The sequence below is a fragment of the Amblyraja radiata genome, chromosome 32, assembly GCF_010909765.2.
Source record: "Amblyraja radiata isolate CabotCenter1 chromosome 32, sAmbRad1.1.pri, whole genome shotgun sequence".
NCBI lineage: Eukaryota > Metazoa > Chordata > Chondrichthyes > Rajiformes > Rajidae > Amblyraja > Amblyraja radiata.
In genome coordinates this window covers 13,544,846-13,564,771 of record NC_045987.1, presented here as the reverse complement: position 1 = coordinate 13,564,771, position 19,926 = coordinate 13,544,846, and the positions used below count along the sequence as shown (strand labels likewise).

General features: G+C 43.0%; 1 protein-coding gene across 3 annotated transcripts in view; it reads left to right on the top strand.

The window, feature by feature from the left end:
• sh2d3c (SH2 domain containing 3C) overlaps window positions 1-19,926 on the top strand; it is a 118,857-nt gene that overhangs the window by 54,816 nt on the left and 44,115 nt on the right. For all 3 annotated transcript variants that reach the window (XM_033048853.1, XM_033048854.1, XM_033048855.1), the window contains one exon: window positions 2,880-2,919. In XM_033048853.1, the coding sequence (XP_032904744.1) occupies window positions 2,880-2,919 (40 nt within the window). The remainder of the gene's footprint in view (window positions 1-2,879; window positions 2,920-19,926) is intronic.

Genomic DNA, 19,926 nt, shown 5'->3' with positions numbered 1-19,926 from the left:
TTATCATAGGGCCCACTGTGACCCGACTCCATCTCCCGGAGTCTGTCACTTTGGAGCAAATGCTCCACACACCGCTCCAGCCGGCTCCAGCGCTCACGGTCGCTGGCCGCCCGCGGTTGTTCAAAGTCGGACTCCTCTGAGTCCACGACCTTGTTTGTTTTTTGTCTAGCCTTAACGCCCGGTCGCGTGGTTCTGGCCGGTGCGGAGGCGACATCGGGCACAGCTGATCCCACTATCGGTGATCCAAGTGCCACTGGCTGCAGCTGGCTGCCCGCTGCTCCGCGGTCCTCCCTCACCAGCTTTGTCGCAGACCTTATCTTCTTTGTTTTGTCCATGTTCCCACCTGTAGTTGGAAATGGAAACAAAAAAGACCGCAGAGTAAACTCTTACCTGCAAGTTGCGGCTGTTAAACTGCCGCTGCGGGGGAACGTCGTTCCACCGCGTCTAACGTTTCGCAATGCGTGTAGCGATATGGCACGCATGCGTCCTGGCGGGCTTCTTCACGTAGTCACTCACGTGACTCCGAAGTAAAATCAAATTTTTATCCTTAGACACCTTGACAGTGAATGTGAAGAAATCATTGTTTCAATGAGGCTATCAACATTCATACCATAGGCCTGATACAGTTTGGGATTAACTTGAGACAACATCCATGTTGCCCAACTGATCATTGGTGTTCTCCTCCCACCTTTCATCATTTCGTATTACTATCATAATTCTCGTAGATTCATAGGGCTGTAAAACAAGGGCCAAAGCTGTTAGGCCTAACTGTCCATACTGACCATGATAAAGAGGCATGGCAGGAGGCATTCATATTGTGCCTCTAAAGGTGAGATTCTTGGACTAGCGCAAGAGGGAGGCACTGTAGTGCAGCTGGTAGAGCCACTGCCTCACAGTGCTAAAGACCCAGGTTTTATCCTGACTGTGGATACTGTCTGTGTGGAGTTTGCACGCTTTCTCTCTGACTGTGTGGGATTTCTCCAGGTGCTCTGATTTCCTCCCACATCCCAAAGCAATGTGGGTCTGTAGGTTAATTGGCCTTTGTAAATTGCCCCTATTGTGTAGGGAGTGGATGAAACATAGAAACATAGAAAGTAGGTGCAGGTGTAGGCCATTTGGCCCTTCGAGCCAGCACTGCCATTCAATATCATGGCTGATCATCCAGAATCAGTACCCCGTTCCTGCTTTCTCCCAATATCCCTTGATTCCGGATGAGAAAGTGTGATAACGTAGAACTAGTATGAATGGGTGATCGATAGTTGGTATGGACTTGGTGGGCCGAAGAGCCTGTTTCAATGCGAGTTGGAATCCAGGGCAAATCCCATTTGACTGTATTTGGCTCACAGCTCTCTGGACTCTTCTTATCCATATATCTGCCCAAATGTCTTTTGAATGCATATTTCTTTACTCTCTTTTTTATCTCTCTAGACTAATGATATATCAAGCTCTGTAAAAGTAATGAATTATTTGTGCTAACTACTCCCTGGTAGAGAAATTTCTCCTGAATTAGTCACTATTACATTTATGGCCTCTTGTCTAATTTCAAAATGAAAATGTTATTCCTGTGGTTACCTCTTCCAATCTTTTCATACTTGCAAAGACTTTTATCAGCTTTCTTTCAGTATCGTCTGAGACCCTCTACAGGACTGAAAGGTTCCTTTAAGATCTGGAATCCCCTTGGCTTAAAGATGAGATGAGTAATCAGGCCAGGAAGCTCAGTAGGAAATGGTTCTGTTCAAATGTCGGTCGCAGATTCCGTTCCCAGCTCAGGCTTTGAATAGCTGGAAGTTGAAATGTAACCCCAAGTGGACCATTAATAACCAACCCTGCCTTTCCCTTTGGGTATACAAAGCTAAAGTGGGCTGGGTTGTTATACTCATCTCTCCTGATTCATCAGTTTGCAGCGTTAGCTGTTTCCAAGAAATAACAATTACAAAAAATCTACTGTGAAAGCCGAGGTTTAAACACAGTCTGTCCAAGTTCAGGAATCATTTGATTTTAATACGAGAAATTAGAATGAAACACTGAGGGAAATGGCATGGACAATCAAGGTGTAGGAATGAATCAAAGGTCAGTCTAGAACTCACGGTTGGGCATGGTCACGTGTGGGTTGGAGGTGCTTGGATGGAGGAAGATTTTGAAGTTAAGTGAAATGAGCAATGGGAGAAGTCTCCATGATGATCCTTGATTCAACATTCTGACAATGTAGAGAGAGGGAAGTTTGGGTTTTAGTATGGACAAACTAGGAAAAGTACAATGGACTGTATGTGATGGTGTTGAGTTGGTGGTATTTGAAGGGCTCTCTGCGAACTTGTCTAATTCAAATGCAGTGGGTAGGTATGAAGAGGAGAAACACTAAAGGTATTTATCTTCTCCCTTGAATTTTTATTATACTGATGGTCTTCCCAGGGTAAGAAAGTAAATGTATGATTTGTTCACAAGGTCCCTGCTCCTGACTGAGATGCTTTTGTAGAATCACAGAATTATACAACACACAAACACATCCATCAGCTCTCTACGTTCCTGCCAGGCAGCATCTGTCTAAGGAAATTGACACACGATGTTTCAGGTTGGGATTCCTCCTCTAAAGAAGTATCCTGGCCCGGACAACGCCCTCTGTCCGTTTCCTTCCACAGATGCTGCCTGATCCACTGTGTTCCACCAGAAGATTGGTTTTGGCAATGAAAATGTTGTATGTTTTAATGAAATATCCTGCTATACTCGAGAGATTATAGACGCAGTCTAATTAATCACTCCTCACTGGACAATTTCTCCCAATTCCAAGAATCAGTTTAATGAACCATTGTGATGCTTGTCATCTTCCTGATGCTAATTGTATACAAAAATATATATATATTTTAATGTTTTTACCTCAACAGTAACCTACAGAATATGGATTCCAAGTCAGAATATGTCAAGGTAAGTCCCTCTCCTATTTATCTGAAAGGTAATTGATGTACCCTGAGAAATGTGACGGTTACTATCTGGCCCTAATAATCTCAAAATAATCTTTCTGACCTCAATAACAGGATTTAGATTTCAGTTAAAAACACTTCAACAGAATAGTCATTAAGCTAGAGAGAGTGAATTATGTTGATTTTCCTCTTTCCCTGCAAGCGATGGAGTCCCCAGAGCAAAAGGTCATAGGCTCACATCCAGTGAGTCTGTTGAGGTGAGACAACTGAACTGTGTTGAGTCAATTTGGTTCAATGGCCGAGGAGTAATGGGCTTAACCATGGAGTAAATATGGGGATGAGGGAGGGGGGAATTTTAGATGAATCATCTGCTCCTAACCATTAAGCCAATGGTGTTGGGAAGGTACTAGTTTTGGCTTGAGTTAAATACCCAATGCACAAATGACCCTTCAACAAGCTTGGGGATAACTACACTGGAGAGAAGATGGAGAATGGTTACTTGGCGTGAATCTGTCCTAAAAACCTTCAGGAGGAAAAATAAATCAGCTGATAACCTTTATAAAATTGCTTAGAATTAAGTTTGTATTGACTCCAAAGAGTGGCAAGCTTTTCAACAGCATTGCCAGGCACTGAAAATATTCATTGATTTTATTGTGTGTGCTGCAGTGCCATTCAGTCCTAACCCAGTGGCTCCACAAGGAATGGCTGCCACAGTTAGAAAGAACATTTACACTTGGAAAGTCATAAAATGCTGGAGTAACTCAGCGGGGTTAGGCAGCATCCCTGGACAACATGGATAGGTGACGTTTCAGGTCGGAACCCTTCTTAAGATTGGGGAGGGGATTTTGTTAGTTGACAGATGTTGCTGAGAAAAGGCACATGGTTGTAGGAGTAAGTCTGGGTCTTCCGCTACTTTTGTTTTACAAAATCTGACATTGATTTCCAACATGATCTTCTACACAATAAACCAATTTTATTTCTGTCATATGCTGCCCAATAACATGACGTTGGTGTTCTGGGTGATAGTGATTAATTTTAACATGGTTATCTGACTTTGAATGTTGATGCGTTGTTATTGCACTTTAGAAAGACAAAAATGCTGAGGAACTCTTGATAGTTTTTTTTGTTAAAGGGAAATAATCTATTTTGATGAGCATTAACTGAAGTAAATTCTGGTCTGAATTGAATCTAGAGCAATTATAGATGATGGCAGAAGGATTATGTTTATTACATTTAATGTAGCATTTATTGTACGTGTTTTTACCATCTCACTCAAAAAAATAATATGAGTTGGTGTGAGATGAGAATTGAGAGAATAAATAAAAGAATACAGAACAAGAAAGGAACGGTACAAGAAGTGAGAAATGTGTACCACCTACACACACGCTGGATTCTAGCCAAGGAAAAGTAAGCAATAGAAAGATATGATGGTTGACTATAATTATATTAACATCCAGCACTGATGTCCACCCACCACAATCTGTTCAGGTTTATGTTGGTGCAGCACCCACTAATACTTTGAAGGGAAAGTTATTCCAGAATATAAAATTGCAAATATCCGTATACTGCAGTAGAATTCTCTGCCCAATGTTCAGAGTTGGACATAAACAACCTGTAAATTTAATCTGGCTTGACACGGTTACACCACAAGAATGTCAACATCATGTCTCTTTTCGCATGTTGATATCATGATGGTGAATGACGGCAAGTAAACATGATTCAAATGTCTTAATACGAACAGGTAGAACATGCAGAGTGGAGAGGCTTCGTATTTGCCCCTTTGGAAGGACATGAGAGGGACGTTTGCAGAACGTCTGATGAATGTGGCATAAATAAACCAGAAATGACAAGAAAATTATGACTTTTAAAATACATTTGTACAGATATATGAATAGGAAGTGTTTAGAAGGATATGAGCCACTTGCAGGAAATGGGACTTGCCCAATATGCCAACTTGGTCGACATGGACAAGGTCAGCCGAAGGGCCAGATTCCGTACTATACTGCCCTACAACTATAGATTTAGTGATGAAGTGAGGATTAATGGCTTCCCCAGATTTGAGAATTCTATAAATTGAAATAGTTTTAAGTATTGCTGAATCACTGGAACAGATGCAATTGACCAAAGCCTTGGTCTCGACTCAGTCCAAACTGTGAACAAGAGAGAGCTTTGTGCTTGATGTTTTCGATTTGTTGGCACCACTTAGCTTCTCCTTATTTCTTCTCTTAATTCCAAGAATTAAGCTGTTGGGAGGAGGGTGTGGGGAGGTTCAATTCCCTCCTTTGCAATGGAAAGAATGGCAGAGGAAGAGAGAAGAGGCTTTTGTGAGTTTGGCAGCAAGGGAACCATGAAGGGTTTGAATGAACTCTGCGCACAGTCAGTGATTGTTAGCACTGTCACTTTTTAGCTGTCAACTGTGAGGGTATGTAGTGATCTGATGCCAATGTGAAAGACATTTGCTTAAAAGGACAGGATCACTGTTAGCCCGCAGTGAATCCTGGCCAAACAAAAAGTTTACAGTTAGTTTCCAAACTCAAGCCAACTTGGTACAAAGCACAGAGGCGCTGTGCTGTAATGTCTGATGTATTGTTTACAGGTTCTTTATTATGAAGAAAACGTAATTACATTTTTTTTTAATGAAACTGGAGAATCTATTTCAAGGTTACACTAAGATATCCTAAATCAATCCCAGCAGCAGAAACTACTCCAAGGTAACATTCAAGAATGGACATCACAACCTCAATACACCCATAATAGGTAAAGGATGGCAAAATATTGAAATCAACCAGTATATCAATGCTTTCAAGTTGAAGTTCAAGTTTATATTGACCGTCACTGTACCAATTGGTACAGCGAGATTTGGATTGCCGTACAGCCATACAAATAAAGAGAACACAACACATGATAGAATTTAACATGACCATCCCCACACAGCGGAATCAACGTTTCCCACTGTGAGGGGAGGCAATAAAAGGTCAGTCATCTGCCTCTATGTTCACCCGTGGTCGGGGCCTTATCATGCGCTAGTGGTTTACTATGGGAAGGGCACACTGTATATGGGCATTGGCTGAGGAGACGATTGAGCTTTGATGCCAGTCAAATATTCCATCAATAGTCAACATTTCAGAGCGAATGTGCGGGCACAACATCTAACAGCCTCCTGTGTTTTATAACAACCATTGCTCAGATGTTGGTGGCTCGCTGCACAAAATATGAGTAGAAGCAGTGACCAAGATTATGGTCAGAGTTGAGCTTTAAGCAGCATCTTCAAGCATAACAGGGGAGGTTTTATCAAGGGAATTGCGAGTCCAACAAACTCGAACAGCTGAAGTAACGCTGCCAATGGTGGAGTGAAACGGGCAACTTTCCTGTTTTAAAAAAGAAAACAGCTGCTTGATTGAATCAGCGAAGGGCGCCCAGTTTTTGAGGCGTGCAATCCTAACCAGAACTGGAATCTTGGAAGAATGAAGAACCAAACGGGGAGTTAAAAAGAAGCAAGATGTCAGCTGTAGTTTCAGTGTTTGTGCTGACTGAAATAGAGGTGGGAAGATGATTAGTAACTTCTGTAAATATTTATCTTGGTTTCCTGCTTTAGTAATGGATCCAAGTCAAGTTGGCATCTCCTCATCTTCTCTTAGTAAACTTTATGAGCTAGACTATGTGGGTCTAATGAAGTGAGCAGACTTGAACAGGACCTTTGTGCTTTCCCCTCTCTCAATCTTGTTGAATTTTGCCTCCTACATGTAAACTCTGAATACACGTAACTTTTAGGATCAAGTCTGAGAGTTGCTGAGGAAGAGAGGAGTCATTGCCAACCAGAGAGGATCATTACAAAGCCCCCCACTTTCAAACTACTTATATGGAGAAACATTTGTAGCCACGTATGTTACAAGCAGCAGGAGAAGATTTGCTGTGGGACCTCTATGCAATGTCTTTACATTTCTGCATAGATACAGTGCTCTGATAGGTTCTGATTGTTTGAGGCAAGTGATACAGAAGTAAAAGTTGTGAATTTAAAATAGATATTAAGAGACAACAAGTATAATGGGCATTACAACCTCTGCCATTTGACTCATAGATACACACCAAAACTCATACTGCTTATTAAAATGAATTTGGTGCCTAATCAGTCAACCATACTAATGTCTTTCTTATCATGTCATTGAGGAGCTCAATTCTGTGAGTGTTTAGCACTGGTTCAGATTATCCTGAATATCTGGAATGGGAGATGCCTTGTGTTGGAAGCTGCATTATTACTACACAAATTATTTGAGCAATACACTGGAAAACTCAGTAAAACCGTGGAGAGGAAGATGGTTACCAACTATTCTCCAGAAGTTTTCCAAATATACGCTGAAAAGGCAATTGGAAGAGAGATCTGTGGTTACTTGGTAAAGGGCTGCAAGGATTTCAATGACGTCACTTGAGTGATCCATGTAAGTTTTCGTATCTTCAAATGTTCCATTACATCAAATTATATTCAGACCGAAGAAGGGTCTCGACCCGAAACGTCACCCATTCCTTCTCTCCAGAGATGCTGCCTGTCCCGCTGAGTTACTCCAGCTTTTTGTGCCTAATTAATTAACGGTGATTGATATGTTTGTGCATGTAATCGGGGTTGTCCCCAGTCAGCCTCACAGCCCAATGGATGGAGGCTTATGCCCCTGTCCCACTTAGGAAACCTGAACGGAAACCTCTGGAGACTTTGTGCCCCACCCAAGGTTTCCGTGCGGTTCCAGGAGGTTTTTGTCAGTCTCCCTACCTGCTTCCACTATCTGCAACGTCCGGCAACCACCTGCAACCTCTGGGAACCGCACGGAAACCTTGTGTGGGGCGCAAAGTCTCCAGAGGTTTCCGTTCAGGTTTGCTAAGTAGTACAGGGGCATTAGGAGGAAAGGGCACATTATCTGTGGTAAGACAAAGACAGGACAAGCCAGAGCGAACCTGCAGAGCATCACCAGTTATAACCTGACCACCCTGACAATTCCTGAGCCCGTTTGGTAAACCACCTAAATTTTGCCCCTCACTTGGCCATCTTTATTAAAACGATCAGCTTCTAACATCTTTCTCTTTTGCTAAAAGGCTCCACCTCCTCTCTTTCATCAGTGCAGCTGCAAGTGGAAATTGATTTTAATTTGTGACGGCCTAAATTACAAGGGAGAGCAGAGTCTACAGTGGAACATAATGTAATGTGAAGCTCGATCTGGTCATTGCAGACAGGGCGCAGGTGCCCAGCAAAATGGTAGCTGAGTGCATGTTGCAGAGGGGAGGGGAGGGGGAGGGGGAGGGGGGGGGGGGGCAGCTGTGGGAAAACACATTCACTTTAATTGCCTTTTAAGCCAGCAGATTCTGCTGAGTGTGATTATTTTTTACATTCCTGATGCAGGATCTCCACCTTTGTCATAGGTTTCCCCCCGACTTGTCCACGCTGACCAAGATGCCCCATTTAAGCTGCTCCCATTTGCCTGCATTTGTCCCATATCCTTCTAAACTTTTCCTGTCCATGTATCGTCCAAAGTCCAGGTAACAATTTGTTTCTGGTTGCAGCATTTATCTTCAGTTTGAGAAGATGGTTAGATTGGATTAGCCCCAGGGGAGTATGAAGAAAAATACCAGTATGTTCAATGGTATGTGTTTCATTCACATGGTCAATATATCCACATAGACCAGGTAGGATCCTTGACTTCATTCCTTGGTCGAGGCTGAATAATTCCTGCCCCCAGGCAAGGACAGTATTGAGCTTGGCTGCGATTACTGAACTACTGGTCACTGCTTAGGATAGAACTGAATAGAGGCCACTTAAGTTACGTGTGAGAAAGTTGGTCAACCTGTTAGAGAAAATAAATAAACAACATCCCTGTTTAAACATTGGTAGTCCCAATGCATGATACTGATTTCAAGTGTCAAAAGATGCCAGGTCCTGCCTAACAATTCAAGCTTGTCACGGGTCCAAGTGGATTCTTTCTTTCTCCTTTATGTCTAGATACCTCCCACTGAGGTCCATTCACATGTGTACAATCTCCCAGCTGGTGAGATGGGTTGGCCGTGCCAGAGTTAAAGTGTTTCCAAAATCGGTATTGGAGGGACCTGAATGGGGGAGTTTTCCTCCGTGTTTGCTACTCTCTTACTAATGGCCGTAGAAATGTTGGGAAGTTCCTGGACCTCCTGACTCCCCCAATGGTGACAGACACTGCGAATGAGGCTGTGGTCTCTGATACCTGCTCGCCTTTCATGTCTTGGCCTAAACTGTGTTGAGTTGGATAGGGCAGTTCTGTGAAATGTGGCCAGGTTAAAAATCAAGCTAGAATTAAGATGTGTGGGGGGGAAAAAGGGAGTGGGAGGAAGGAGGGAGGCAGCCAACATTGTGAAGGAGGCTGAGTGATCTCTGATGCCATCTGGTGGACAGCAAGAAAAGGGGACAGATTGAAATGTCACTCTCCCAGCCCACTCAGCAGCAGGGTTAACAAACAGATTAAAATTGCATGTACGCAAAATATCTACTTCAACTCTGCCGTCGAACCATGTCCACAGATCTATAACATGGCAGCTGACACAAAGGAGCAGGTGAGTAGGCATCAATACCAGCCTTGTGATAAGGCACAATGATTGAACCTCCAAAAAAACAACAAAAGACACAATCACCACTGTATCACTTCGAACCAGGCCATCCAATTTCACTCACAAAGACATCGATTTCCCGATTTATTGGGCCAGGAAACAGATTTTTCCCAACGAAAACCGCATTTTCACCAATCCCTGCAGATGTGGTCACAAATCCATGCAGAACAGGTGCTAATTTAACAACCAAAAATAACATGCAGTGCAATAGTGTCACTATTTCCCTGATCAGGTATGTCAATAGTGAGAAATGAATTAGCCCTGTGGGCTAATTAGTATTATAAACACAATCAGAAAGCGGCAAGGAAACAGATTGTCTGGGTAAATGAGGCTCGTAGAACACAGATGTGCAGACTCCATCTCCTCGTCTGTCCAAGTGGAAGTACTTGTTGATGCAGGGGATTAGGCACAGGCCCACAAGCCTGGATCCTGCATCTGAATCCAGCCCAGAGAAAAGGATGTGATTCCTGTATGTGTAGAGTGGGGATCATTGGCTGTTCCCAGCCCTTGGTGTGGACAGGCACTCAGTACAAAGTTGCAATAACTGACAACACAACTTAGAGCACGGGGATGGCTGTTGAGTGAAATCAAACAACGTTCCTCTAATACCTTATGTTTATAAATCAACAGCTTTGATCTAAATCTCACCGAGCCTGCGGTGTTCTTGTTTATTTTAGACAAAATTAGTTGTGCACAATTTGTTCAACAGTCTGCTGGTGCAGTCTTTTCAGATTCACACCCTCCAATGATGCTTAATCTTAAAGTCATAGAAATGTAGAAACATACAGCACAGAAACAGGGCCCTTCAGCCCATCATGTCCCTGCCAACCACTCACCTACACTAATCCCATTTACCAGCACATGGTTTGTGGCCTTCTGTGGCCGGGTGATTCAAGTGCTTGTCTATGCAGTTTTGAAATGTTGTGGGAGTTCCCATCTTCCATGTCCCTTCAGATGCTTTGTTCTGGATTCCATCTATCGTGTGAGTGGGAGAGTTCTTCCCCACCCCCCCCCCCCCTTAAACCTCGTACCCCTTACTCTAAACCTATGGTTTTCAGTTTTAGGCATTTCAGCTGTGAGGAAAAGTTTCCTACCTATGCTGTCAGAAATTTGTATACAAAAATTAGAGTCACATTGGAAAAAAACAAGTTGGAACCAAATTGGAACACCATTTCAGGGTGGAGGGATGTAACTGGTGGAGCACACCAGAGATCTATTCTTGGCCCTCAATTGTTTACTATATACATTAAAGACAGAATAAAATGTAAGGTTTCAAAGTTTGTATATGATACGGAAATAGTGGTAGGGTATGTTGTGATGAAGATATTGCGATTGAGTGATTAGACAAAAATCTGGTCAATAGAGTTTAATATAGGGAAGTGAGAGGCGATTGGTTTGAAAGGAACCAATATATTTAGGGTAAGGGCCTGATGCGGGCAAATGGAACTGGTGCAGATGTGCGATAAGGCCATCATTCATGTGGTTGAATTTTCTGCGCTGTTCAATGCTGACTCTCTGAATCTTCCCTGAGTCACACACCATCTGCTGTGCAGGAACTAATTGGAGAAAGGAGAGAAATCCTTTCATTTGTGAGCACAAAATCTGAGATAAGTGGGAATCAAAAATAAAAGCGAGGGCCTTGTGAAAACAATTCTCTCATTGCATTAAAAATGAGAAAAGGATGCACTTTCCATCTGTGGTGTGACTTCTCCATTAGTTCATCTGCCTTATTGTACTCCTGCTAATTTATCGTACCAGAAACCTAAGACGGCATCGGTTTTAGAGACACAAGTCACTGCAAAGCTGGAGTCCTGAGCAAACAAACAAAAGTGCTGGAGGAACTCAGTGGGCCAGGCAACATCGGTGGAGGAAAATAGTGGAGGAAAATAAACAGTGTTTTCTTCTTCAGAGCTGACGCATTGACTCTCCATCTCCTCCACAGATGCTGCCAGGCTTGCTGTGTTGGTCCACAGCATTCGGTTTTGGTTTAGTGCTCCTAAATTGAACATGGCGGCGCCTGGAATAGAGCTCCAAATGCCATTCAAAATTGCACAGAGAATACGATAATAAGTCAGGACTGCAGGGAGGGTGAATGCATCGGGATTGGAACCCATGACATGGCCCTTTCTCCTAGTCTGCACACAGCTAGTGTTTAAATGCAATTATTTAAATCCTCTTCAACACAGAACAGTCTGCTCATCTATTTTCTAATTCATTTCTGTCAAAGGAGGACCTCAGTCATCCAATTGAACAGAGGGAATTTATTTTCTGGCCTTGGCTTCATCGGGCTTTAGGGTTTTGTGGAGAGAGAATTTGCTAAACAAACTGAATAGAAAATGGAGAGAATGTTATTTTGCTAACCTTGACATATTTTGCTGTTGCATTGTTTGCACATCCGTGGTGGGGAGAAACATTAACCCACTTCACGACTTCCACCTGCCAATACCTCTGTCCTGTGTCAACCTCAGCTGTGGGCAGTATTCTGACCTCTGAGACAGATCATTGTGGGTTTATATCTTGTGCCAGTTATTTGGGACAGTTTCTTCCCAGCTGTATCAGGCAACTGAATCATCCTACCACAACCAGGGAGCATTCCTGAACTGTTATCAACCTCATTGGTTACCCTCGGACTATCCTTGTATGGACTTTGCTGCCTTTACTTTGTTCTAAACATTATTCCCTTATCATGTATCTATACACTGTGAAAGGCTCGATTATAATCATGTATTGTCTTTCTGCTGACTGGATAGCACGCAACAAAAGCTTTTCACTGTACCTCGGAACAGGTGACAATATACTTGGGTGCATGTTCTAGTCTTGCACAAGTTGATGGTGCAGTCATCTGGGGTGGGTCCAGAAGTGGATTAAAATTAAAAAGTGACTGCTTTTCTCAGGGATTATTACACATACTTGTGATTTATAATTACTGGTCAGTAGTCTACCCTGCTCCCTTAAGGAAACCTGAACGGAAACCTCTGGAGACTTTGCGCCCCACCCAAGGTTTCCGTGCAGTTCCCGGAGGTTCCCGGAGGTTTTTGTCAGTCTCCCTACCTGCTTCCACTACCTGCAACCTCCGGCAACCACCTGCAACCTCTGGTTACTGCACGGAAACCATGGGTGGGGCGCAAAGTCTCCAGAGGTTTCCGTTCAGGTTTCCTAAGTGGGACAGGGGCATAAGTGGGACAGGGGCATAACTCACCTCTTAGCTGCATTCCAGCCCTTCTTGTCTGCAGGTTTAAAAAAATCCCAGAAAAGATCAAGGGATTTTCCTAATGTCCCAGAAAAACCTTTCCACCATTATTATCACTAAAGCATATTATCTACACAGAGCAAGCTCTGGCAATCACTAACAGCCACTTAATATGCTTTTGTGATATGAGAGGTGGAAAGGTCCTGGCCAGATCTTCTTTAGTGTTTTGGGATCTTTTAGCTCCAGTCAGGGTAGGCTGGGTTGTGAGGAAAGTGTAAGGGGATGAGTGTAATAGCAGTGGCATGGCCTACTGCCTAGTAATCATCAAGCACAAGTGATTTAACAGTACATTGTGGAGTTACTAGTAATGGATTTAAAGGGGCAATGGGCAAAGTTAAACTGGTCCTTCACAGAGAGTAGGGGGAATTGATCATGGAGGCCCGGCATATTCTTCCCACACTACTATTGATGGTGGGACTACAATAATGAACAAGGCCACATAGGTTTAACTGTCTACCCTCAGTTCAGCACAATATTTTAACAAAAACACAGAGGATGATGCAGGGGAAACTATGAATATTCAGAGACAATTGAATGGATCTTCATCAAAAACATTAATGAACACTGACTCTCTTAACACCAGTTCCTCAATCTCTCGACACATAACTTTATTGGTTGAGTAGACAGGAGGTCTAATCCAACCACTGCCGTTCACCATGAAATTCGGTGATATTGTTTTGATGGGAAATTAATTGAGATCAACTTCCCTGTGATTCTTAGGAAAGGATTTGATTGTACAACAGAACAATGAAGCAATCACTGGACTGCACTTCACAACCGAATCATAGAACAAGTCAGAGGACAGAGTGTCCACGACTGGACAATGATGTATGGGTTTATCCCACTGAGGGACTGTTCCATTTCAGACCGTGAAATGGTTAATGTCTTTACAATCAATTCAATATGTTGAACAACGAGCACCATCCGCTGGCATGTCAATGATGGATCACTTTGCATTCCAAATCCACACACAATCAGCTACCCTGTGAAAAGCTTAGCTGGTTACGAGTGACTAACACATCCCCACAGACCAGAAGCAGAGGCAGTCTGATCTTCAAGTCGGCATTGAGGAAGTTAAAGTTGTAAAGTCATAAAGAGGTACAGCATGGAAACAGAACCTTAGGCTCCACTGAGTCTGCACCTACCATCAACTCCCGACTTACATAAATCCGACAATAACCCTATTTTATTTTTATCACATTCTCAACAATCCCTCCTAGATCCCACCCCTCGCCCGCACACTAGGGACATTTACACTAGCCAGTTAACCTGCTAATGTCCCCACCTTGGGAATGTGGGAGAAAACTGGAGTAGGCAGAGGAAACCCACAGAGTCACTGGCAGAATGTGCAAATTCTGCACATAGGTTGAGAGTGAAGCTGGGTCACTGATGCTGTGGCTCCATTAACATTGGCTCCATTAACTGCGCCACTGTGCTGCCTCAAATTAGGGGGTCTGAAGAAGGGTTTCGGCCCGAAACGTCGCCTATTTCCTTCGCTCCATAGATGCTGCTGCACCCGCTGAGTTTCCCCAGCAATTTTGTGTACCTTAGGTTAAATAGCAGTTGGGGCCAGCAATTCTGAGTATGGTTATCAACCTTCTTTAATCATTCCTGGATCATCTCCAGGAAAGAAGAATGAATGTCTTGGCCTTTGCTTCCAGTAGCCCGAAAGAAAAATCATTGTGGCATTATTTTAAATGTGTGTTTTGTTCAGTTTCTTTTAAGAGTTCTTTGTAAGCTATGACAATCAAAGGCAGTGAAAGGCAAATAAAGATCAATTGGAGTCGAGAGTTTCTGTGTTGAACAAATGGAAATGCCGAGTTTCCCTCACCTATGACGTCCAAAGTAGAAAGGAAAGGGGTGGGCAATAACACCTTGATTCTGAAAAAAAGATGAGACTTGCAAGCACAAAATAATCCAAGCCCTATAGCCCTGTCCCACGGTACGAGTTCATTCCAAGTGCCCTCCCGAGTTTAAAAAAAATCAAACTCGGGGTAAGCACGGAGAATGAACGTAGCGGGTACGTCGGAGCTCGGGGACGTCTCTTAGCGGCTCGTAACGCTAACGGCAGGTACTCGGGAAGACTCGCTAACAGCAGGTAAGCACGGGAAGACTCGTGAAGATTTTTCAACATGTTGAAAAATGTCCACGAGAGCCCCGAGTACCGACGAGCGGCCATTACCGTAAATCTCCGAGTTCGAATCAGGGCAAACTCGGTAGAACTCTTGGAATGAACTGGTAACGTGGGACAGGGGTTTTATCCTGGTGGAGGTTCATGATGAAAAGATTAGCAGCCGGCTAAAAAAACCTCAAGAATTGTTAATCTGTTCATTTCCTCTTATTGCAGACTTTCAGTCATTTGTAATCTCGTTATTTTTACTCAGTCTGCTCTATATGTGATCCAGTAGTATGCCAATGTTGTTTACTCTTAGAGACATAAGAAACTACAGATGCTGGAATTATGAGTACAAGACAAATTTCTGGAATTCAGCAGGTCAGGCAGAGTCTGTGGAGGGAATGCATAGATGACGTTTCGGGCCGGCACCCTTCTTCAGACTGAAATGTTGGATGTCCATTTTCCTCGACAGAGATGCTGCCGAATGCCTCCAAAAGTTTACTGTTCACTCTTATGGTTGATTTTTAAACTGCTGCACCCCTTTCCCAGAATGAAGAGGAGATGGTGATGAAAAGCAAGCAAGTCAGAACATAGCATCTTCAAACGTTTGAGGATTCCCATGCCAATGGCTGAGGTCGCCACCAGCACTCCTAGATAAAACATCGTTCAATAATATTATTGACAAGTGTTTGAACCAGATATTGCATTGAAGGAGTTATAGATGTAAATTCAAAATGTCATTTAGAAAGCAAAAATAACATGACCAAAGGATTTGTGAGCTGGATAAAAGTAATTTATAGTCCAGTCTGTATTGTGGGATTGGGTCAAGTTCTTGGCTTATGCTTTGTCCCATTTTCTGATCAATTTACGTTACGGGTGAAAATTGGGGGGAAGAGACAGACCAAAAATATAGAAAATATCATATCCCCATACTGAGGTGCACATTCGGCATCCAACGAAAGATTTCCCCTTTCTTACAATGGGTGGTGAATATCTGGAATTCTTTACCCCATGAGGATTGTGGAGGCTGGATCATCGGAGGTGTATAAAGAGTAGGAGATAATTTCTGAAAGATGAGGGAATTGAGGGCTGTGATGAATTGGCACAGAAGAGGAGATGGGATCTGGGGCAGATCAACCATGATTGTATGGAATGACCGGCCAAGTGGCCTACTCCTACATCTGTTTTCTCATGTTCGCTGTTTCTTTGCATGTTTTGTGTAAAAGTGAAACCTCACCTCCCACCTTATGGATGCATCATGCCATTTAAAATATATATTTGCACACTTATTTCTGGTTGTCCGAGGACCTTTAAGATCTCAGTCAAGTTCTGTAGACCAGGCCAAGTTACGTTTCACTAAGGGAATCACTTTGGATACTTTCAAGACACAACTGTAAATGGCAAGTATATGATTTGTAACCTCTATACAATACACACTAGGTTATCATACTAGTAAAAATATCAATGCATGTTTTGCTTCCAAGAGCAAATTGGTTCCAACTGCATCAGGTTGACATTTTCAGAAGGTAAAGGAAAGAAGTAAGGCTTTTGATAGGTCCCTCATGGTAGCTGATCCAGAAGATTTAGATATATGGGGTTCACAATGACTGTGAAGATTCGGAACTGGCCTTATTCATAGAAGAAAGGTTGTGGCAGAAGGTAGATATTCTGGCTGGAGGTCTGTGACCAGTGAAGTTCCACAGGGATTTGTGCTGGAACCTCTGTTGTTGGTGATATATACAAATGACCTAGACATGGAGATTGGTTGGTGAGTACGTTTGCTGCTGATGCAAAAATTGGAGGAGTTGCATGCAGAGGAAGGCTGTCAGAAGATACAGTGAGATATGGATCAGCTCCAGAAATGGGCCGTCAAATGCCAGATGGACTTTAACCCAAACAAGTGTGAGATGTTTCACTTTGAGAGGTTGAATGTATGCCGAGAGTGTACAGTTGATGGCAAGACCCTTAACAGCCATGATGTGCAGATGGATTGTAGAGTCCATGTTCATAGCTCACTAAAGGTGGCAACACAAGTAGATAGGGTGGTAAGAAGGCATATACGATACGCCTGTCTTCGTTGCGAGGGTCATTGAATATAAAGGGCCTGTCTCACGAGCATGCGACTCCATGCGGCAAGCACGACCTAACGTGGTCGCTTGAGCCGTACGGCTCGCGGGGCCGGTCCCACTTCGTTCGCCGGAGCCGTATGGAGTTGTGCGGAGCTAGTCCCAACATCGCGCGGGGCTCCGAAAAACTGACCGTTCAAAAATTCCGCGCGGCAATGGCCTGACGGCCCGCAGCCGTCTCAACGGGGTACATCACACGCGAACTTCCCGCGGTCTTCACTCGAACTTCATGTCACTCACTCGACCTCCACGCGGCCCCCGCTTCTGGTTTGGTCGCGCTTGCCGCATGCAGTCGCATGCTCGTGGAACAGGCCCTTTAGAATCAGGAAGTCATGATGCATCTCTATAGGACTTTGGTTAGGCTGCATTTGGAATATTGCATGCAGTATTACAAGAAAGATATCAAAACTTTGGAGAGGGTGAAGAGGAGGTTTTCCAGAATGCTGCCAGGATTAGAGGGGTTCAACTACAAGGAGAGGTTGGATAGACTTGGATTGTTTTCTCTGGAATGTAGGAGGTTGAGGGGAGACTTGATAGAAGTATTTACATTTTATGAGAGGTATAGATATGGTAGACAGTCAGAACCTTTTTCCGCAGAGTGAAAATGTTCAACACTAGGGGGCATAGCTATAAGGTGAGATGGGGAAAGTTTACTGGAGAAGTGGGGGGCATGTTTTTATTACACAGGTGGGGGCCTGGAATGCATTGCCTGGAATGGTGGTGGAAGCAGATACAATAGTAGTGTTTAAGAGGCGTTTACAAAGACACAAGCAAGTGCAGGGAATAAAGGGATATGAATCATGTGCAGGCATATGAGATCACACTCAGCTGGGCATCACGCACGGCATAAACATTGTGGGCTGAAGGGCCCATGCCTGTGTTGAACTGTTCTATGTACGAAATAGGAGAAGGTTGATGTAAAAAGAAAGGACAAAATTGTCCCATTGAAAATATTTACCGCTACTTTATTTTTGAGGCGAGGTAGTTGTCTCTTGAGGAAAGATTGAGCAGAGTGGGCATAAACTTTCTATAGTTTTGAAGAGGAAATGCTGATCACTTGAAATAAAAATTGTGAGAAGCTAAATGAGGTCAATGCTATGAAGATGTTTCTTTTACTGCGTAACCCTGGGTTTGCAGTGTGCAGTTTCGAAATAAATGATTGACCCTTAAGACTGAGTTGAGGAGGAACCTCTCCTCTTAGAGGATTGTGAATCTCCAGTATTCTCTACCCAGAGAGCCTGAGATGCTGTGCCAATACCGAGTTGTTTTAATTATTTAGGAATACAGTTATGGGGATTGGGCAGGAATGTGAAGTGATGACCAAAGAACAGATTAGCTATGATCTTGTTGAAGGGTCTTGCAGTATACCCAATCCTGCTCCTTGAGTTCTTATGACCAATGACTAAATGCAGCATTATAATCCTTGGCACTGATGTGATCATTAGGGAAATGCTATTTCTCTCTCTCCCTCAGAATAAAAAAAGGTCTGCCAAAGATCTTTATAGAATTAAATGTCTCTTAACGCATGGCCTTGGATTCCTAAATATAGATGATCCAATTCGCTATGGATTGTTCTGTTCCGTTCAGTCCTTCTTCATCCAACTTATCATCCAGCAGAATCATTAACATGAAATAAGAGACTAATACCATTGGAGGCAATAAGAATTAATAGGCAGCATTAACACTCGTTCCATGTCATGTACAAATAAGCTATTAGATATCAAGATTTCTAAAGTGGGTCATTAGATGGGTGTTGATAGGCAGATGGTTGGACAAAGGTCAGAGATGAAAAAGCAAAAGTTGTGAGATAGAAGGATAGAAGAGTTGTAAATTGTGAAGTCAGAGGAACAAGTTTCTGCTGTTACCAATTATCACAATCTTTTATCTGAAATTCCGAAAACCGAAAAGCTCCGAAAACCGAACATTTTTAACTGCCGGGATCGAGGCGCAAACTCGCGACCTTGCGGCCACGAGCCGAGCACTCCTGGCCGCAAAACGTTAAAATCTACGCTAAAAATCTTCCATTCCGAAATCCGAAAAATTCCGAAAAGTGTCTGGTCCCAAGGTTTTCGGATAAGAGATTGTGAACCTGTAGTTAGTTATGCACTGGATTGCCACTGGGGACAATGGTGATTGGCAGGGTCCTGCTAGCCACTGAATTATTTGACCTTAGCTGAAGTGCTAATGGATGGCATGTTACAAGGAAACAATCAATCCTACATAAATTACAGGCACCAAAGCAAACAATGTAAAGAGAAACAACGTGCTTGTGCCCAGTTGAGCCCATATTGGATGCCCTTCTACACTAAGCAAGCTGACTATTTGCATAATAACTAGAAGACCCGCAATCCTTTGAGAGAAAGGAATCTCAATGAATACAACTCATACACTTGTATATAAATCAATTAACACTGGATCATGCACATGGAAAAGATGGGGATGTTAGGGAGGTGTTGAGCAATCATAGTGATTGAAAAATAACACGTTTTAAAGAGTATGATAAGGGGTGAGTTTACACTAAAAGCATCATTGGAGTAATGCTTACCCGATACATGTTACACAGTATTTATATGGATAGTTACACAATTATATTTTTTGGATAATTTGAACACTCTGCTATTGAAGATGCCGCACCTTTTCTTGTTGTTACATTTATTATATAAATTACATAATCACAATTTCATAAAATTACGGAACATTCACAAAGAAAAGATTCAGTAATCAGTCAATGCAGGTATCGCTGAGGCCAGTGGTGTTGGAGCCGTCTTCCATTGTTTCCTTATCCAACCACCATAACCTGCTGATAAACGATCTATTATCCTCAACTTTTCTCTTGAGGCCAATTATGTTACAGTCATTTTTACTGGATGCTCATCTCTTTCCAGCTCTGGTTCATTCACC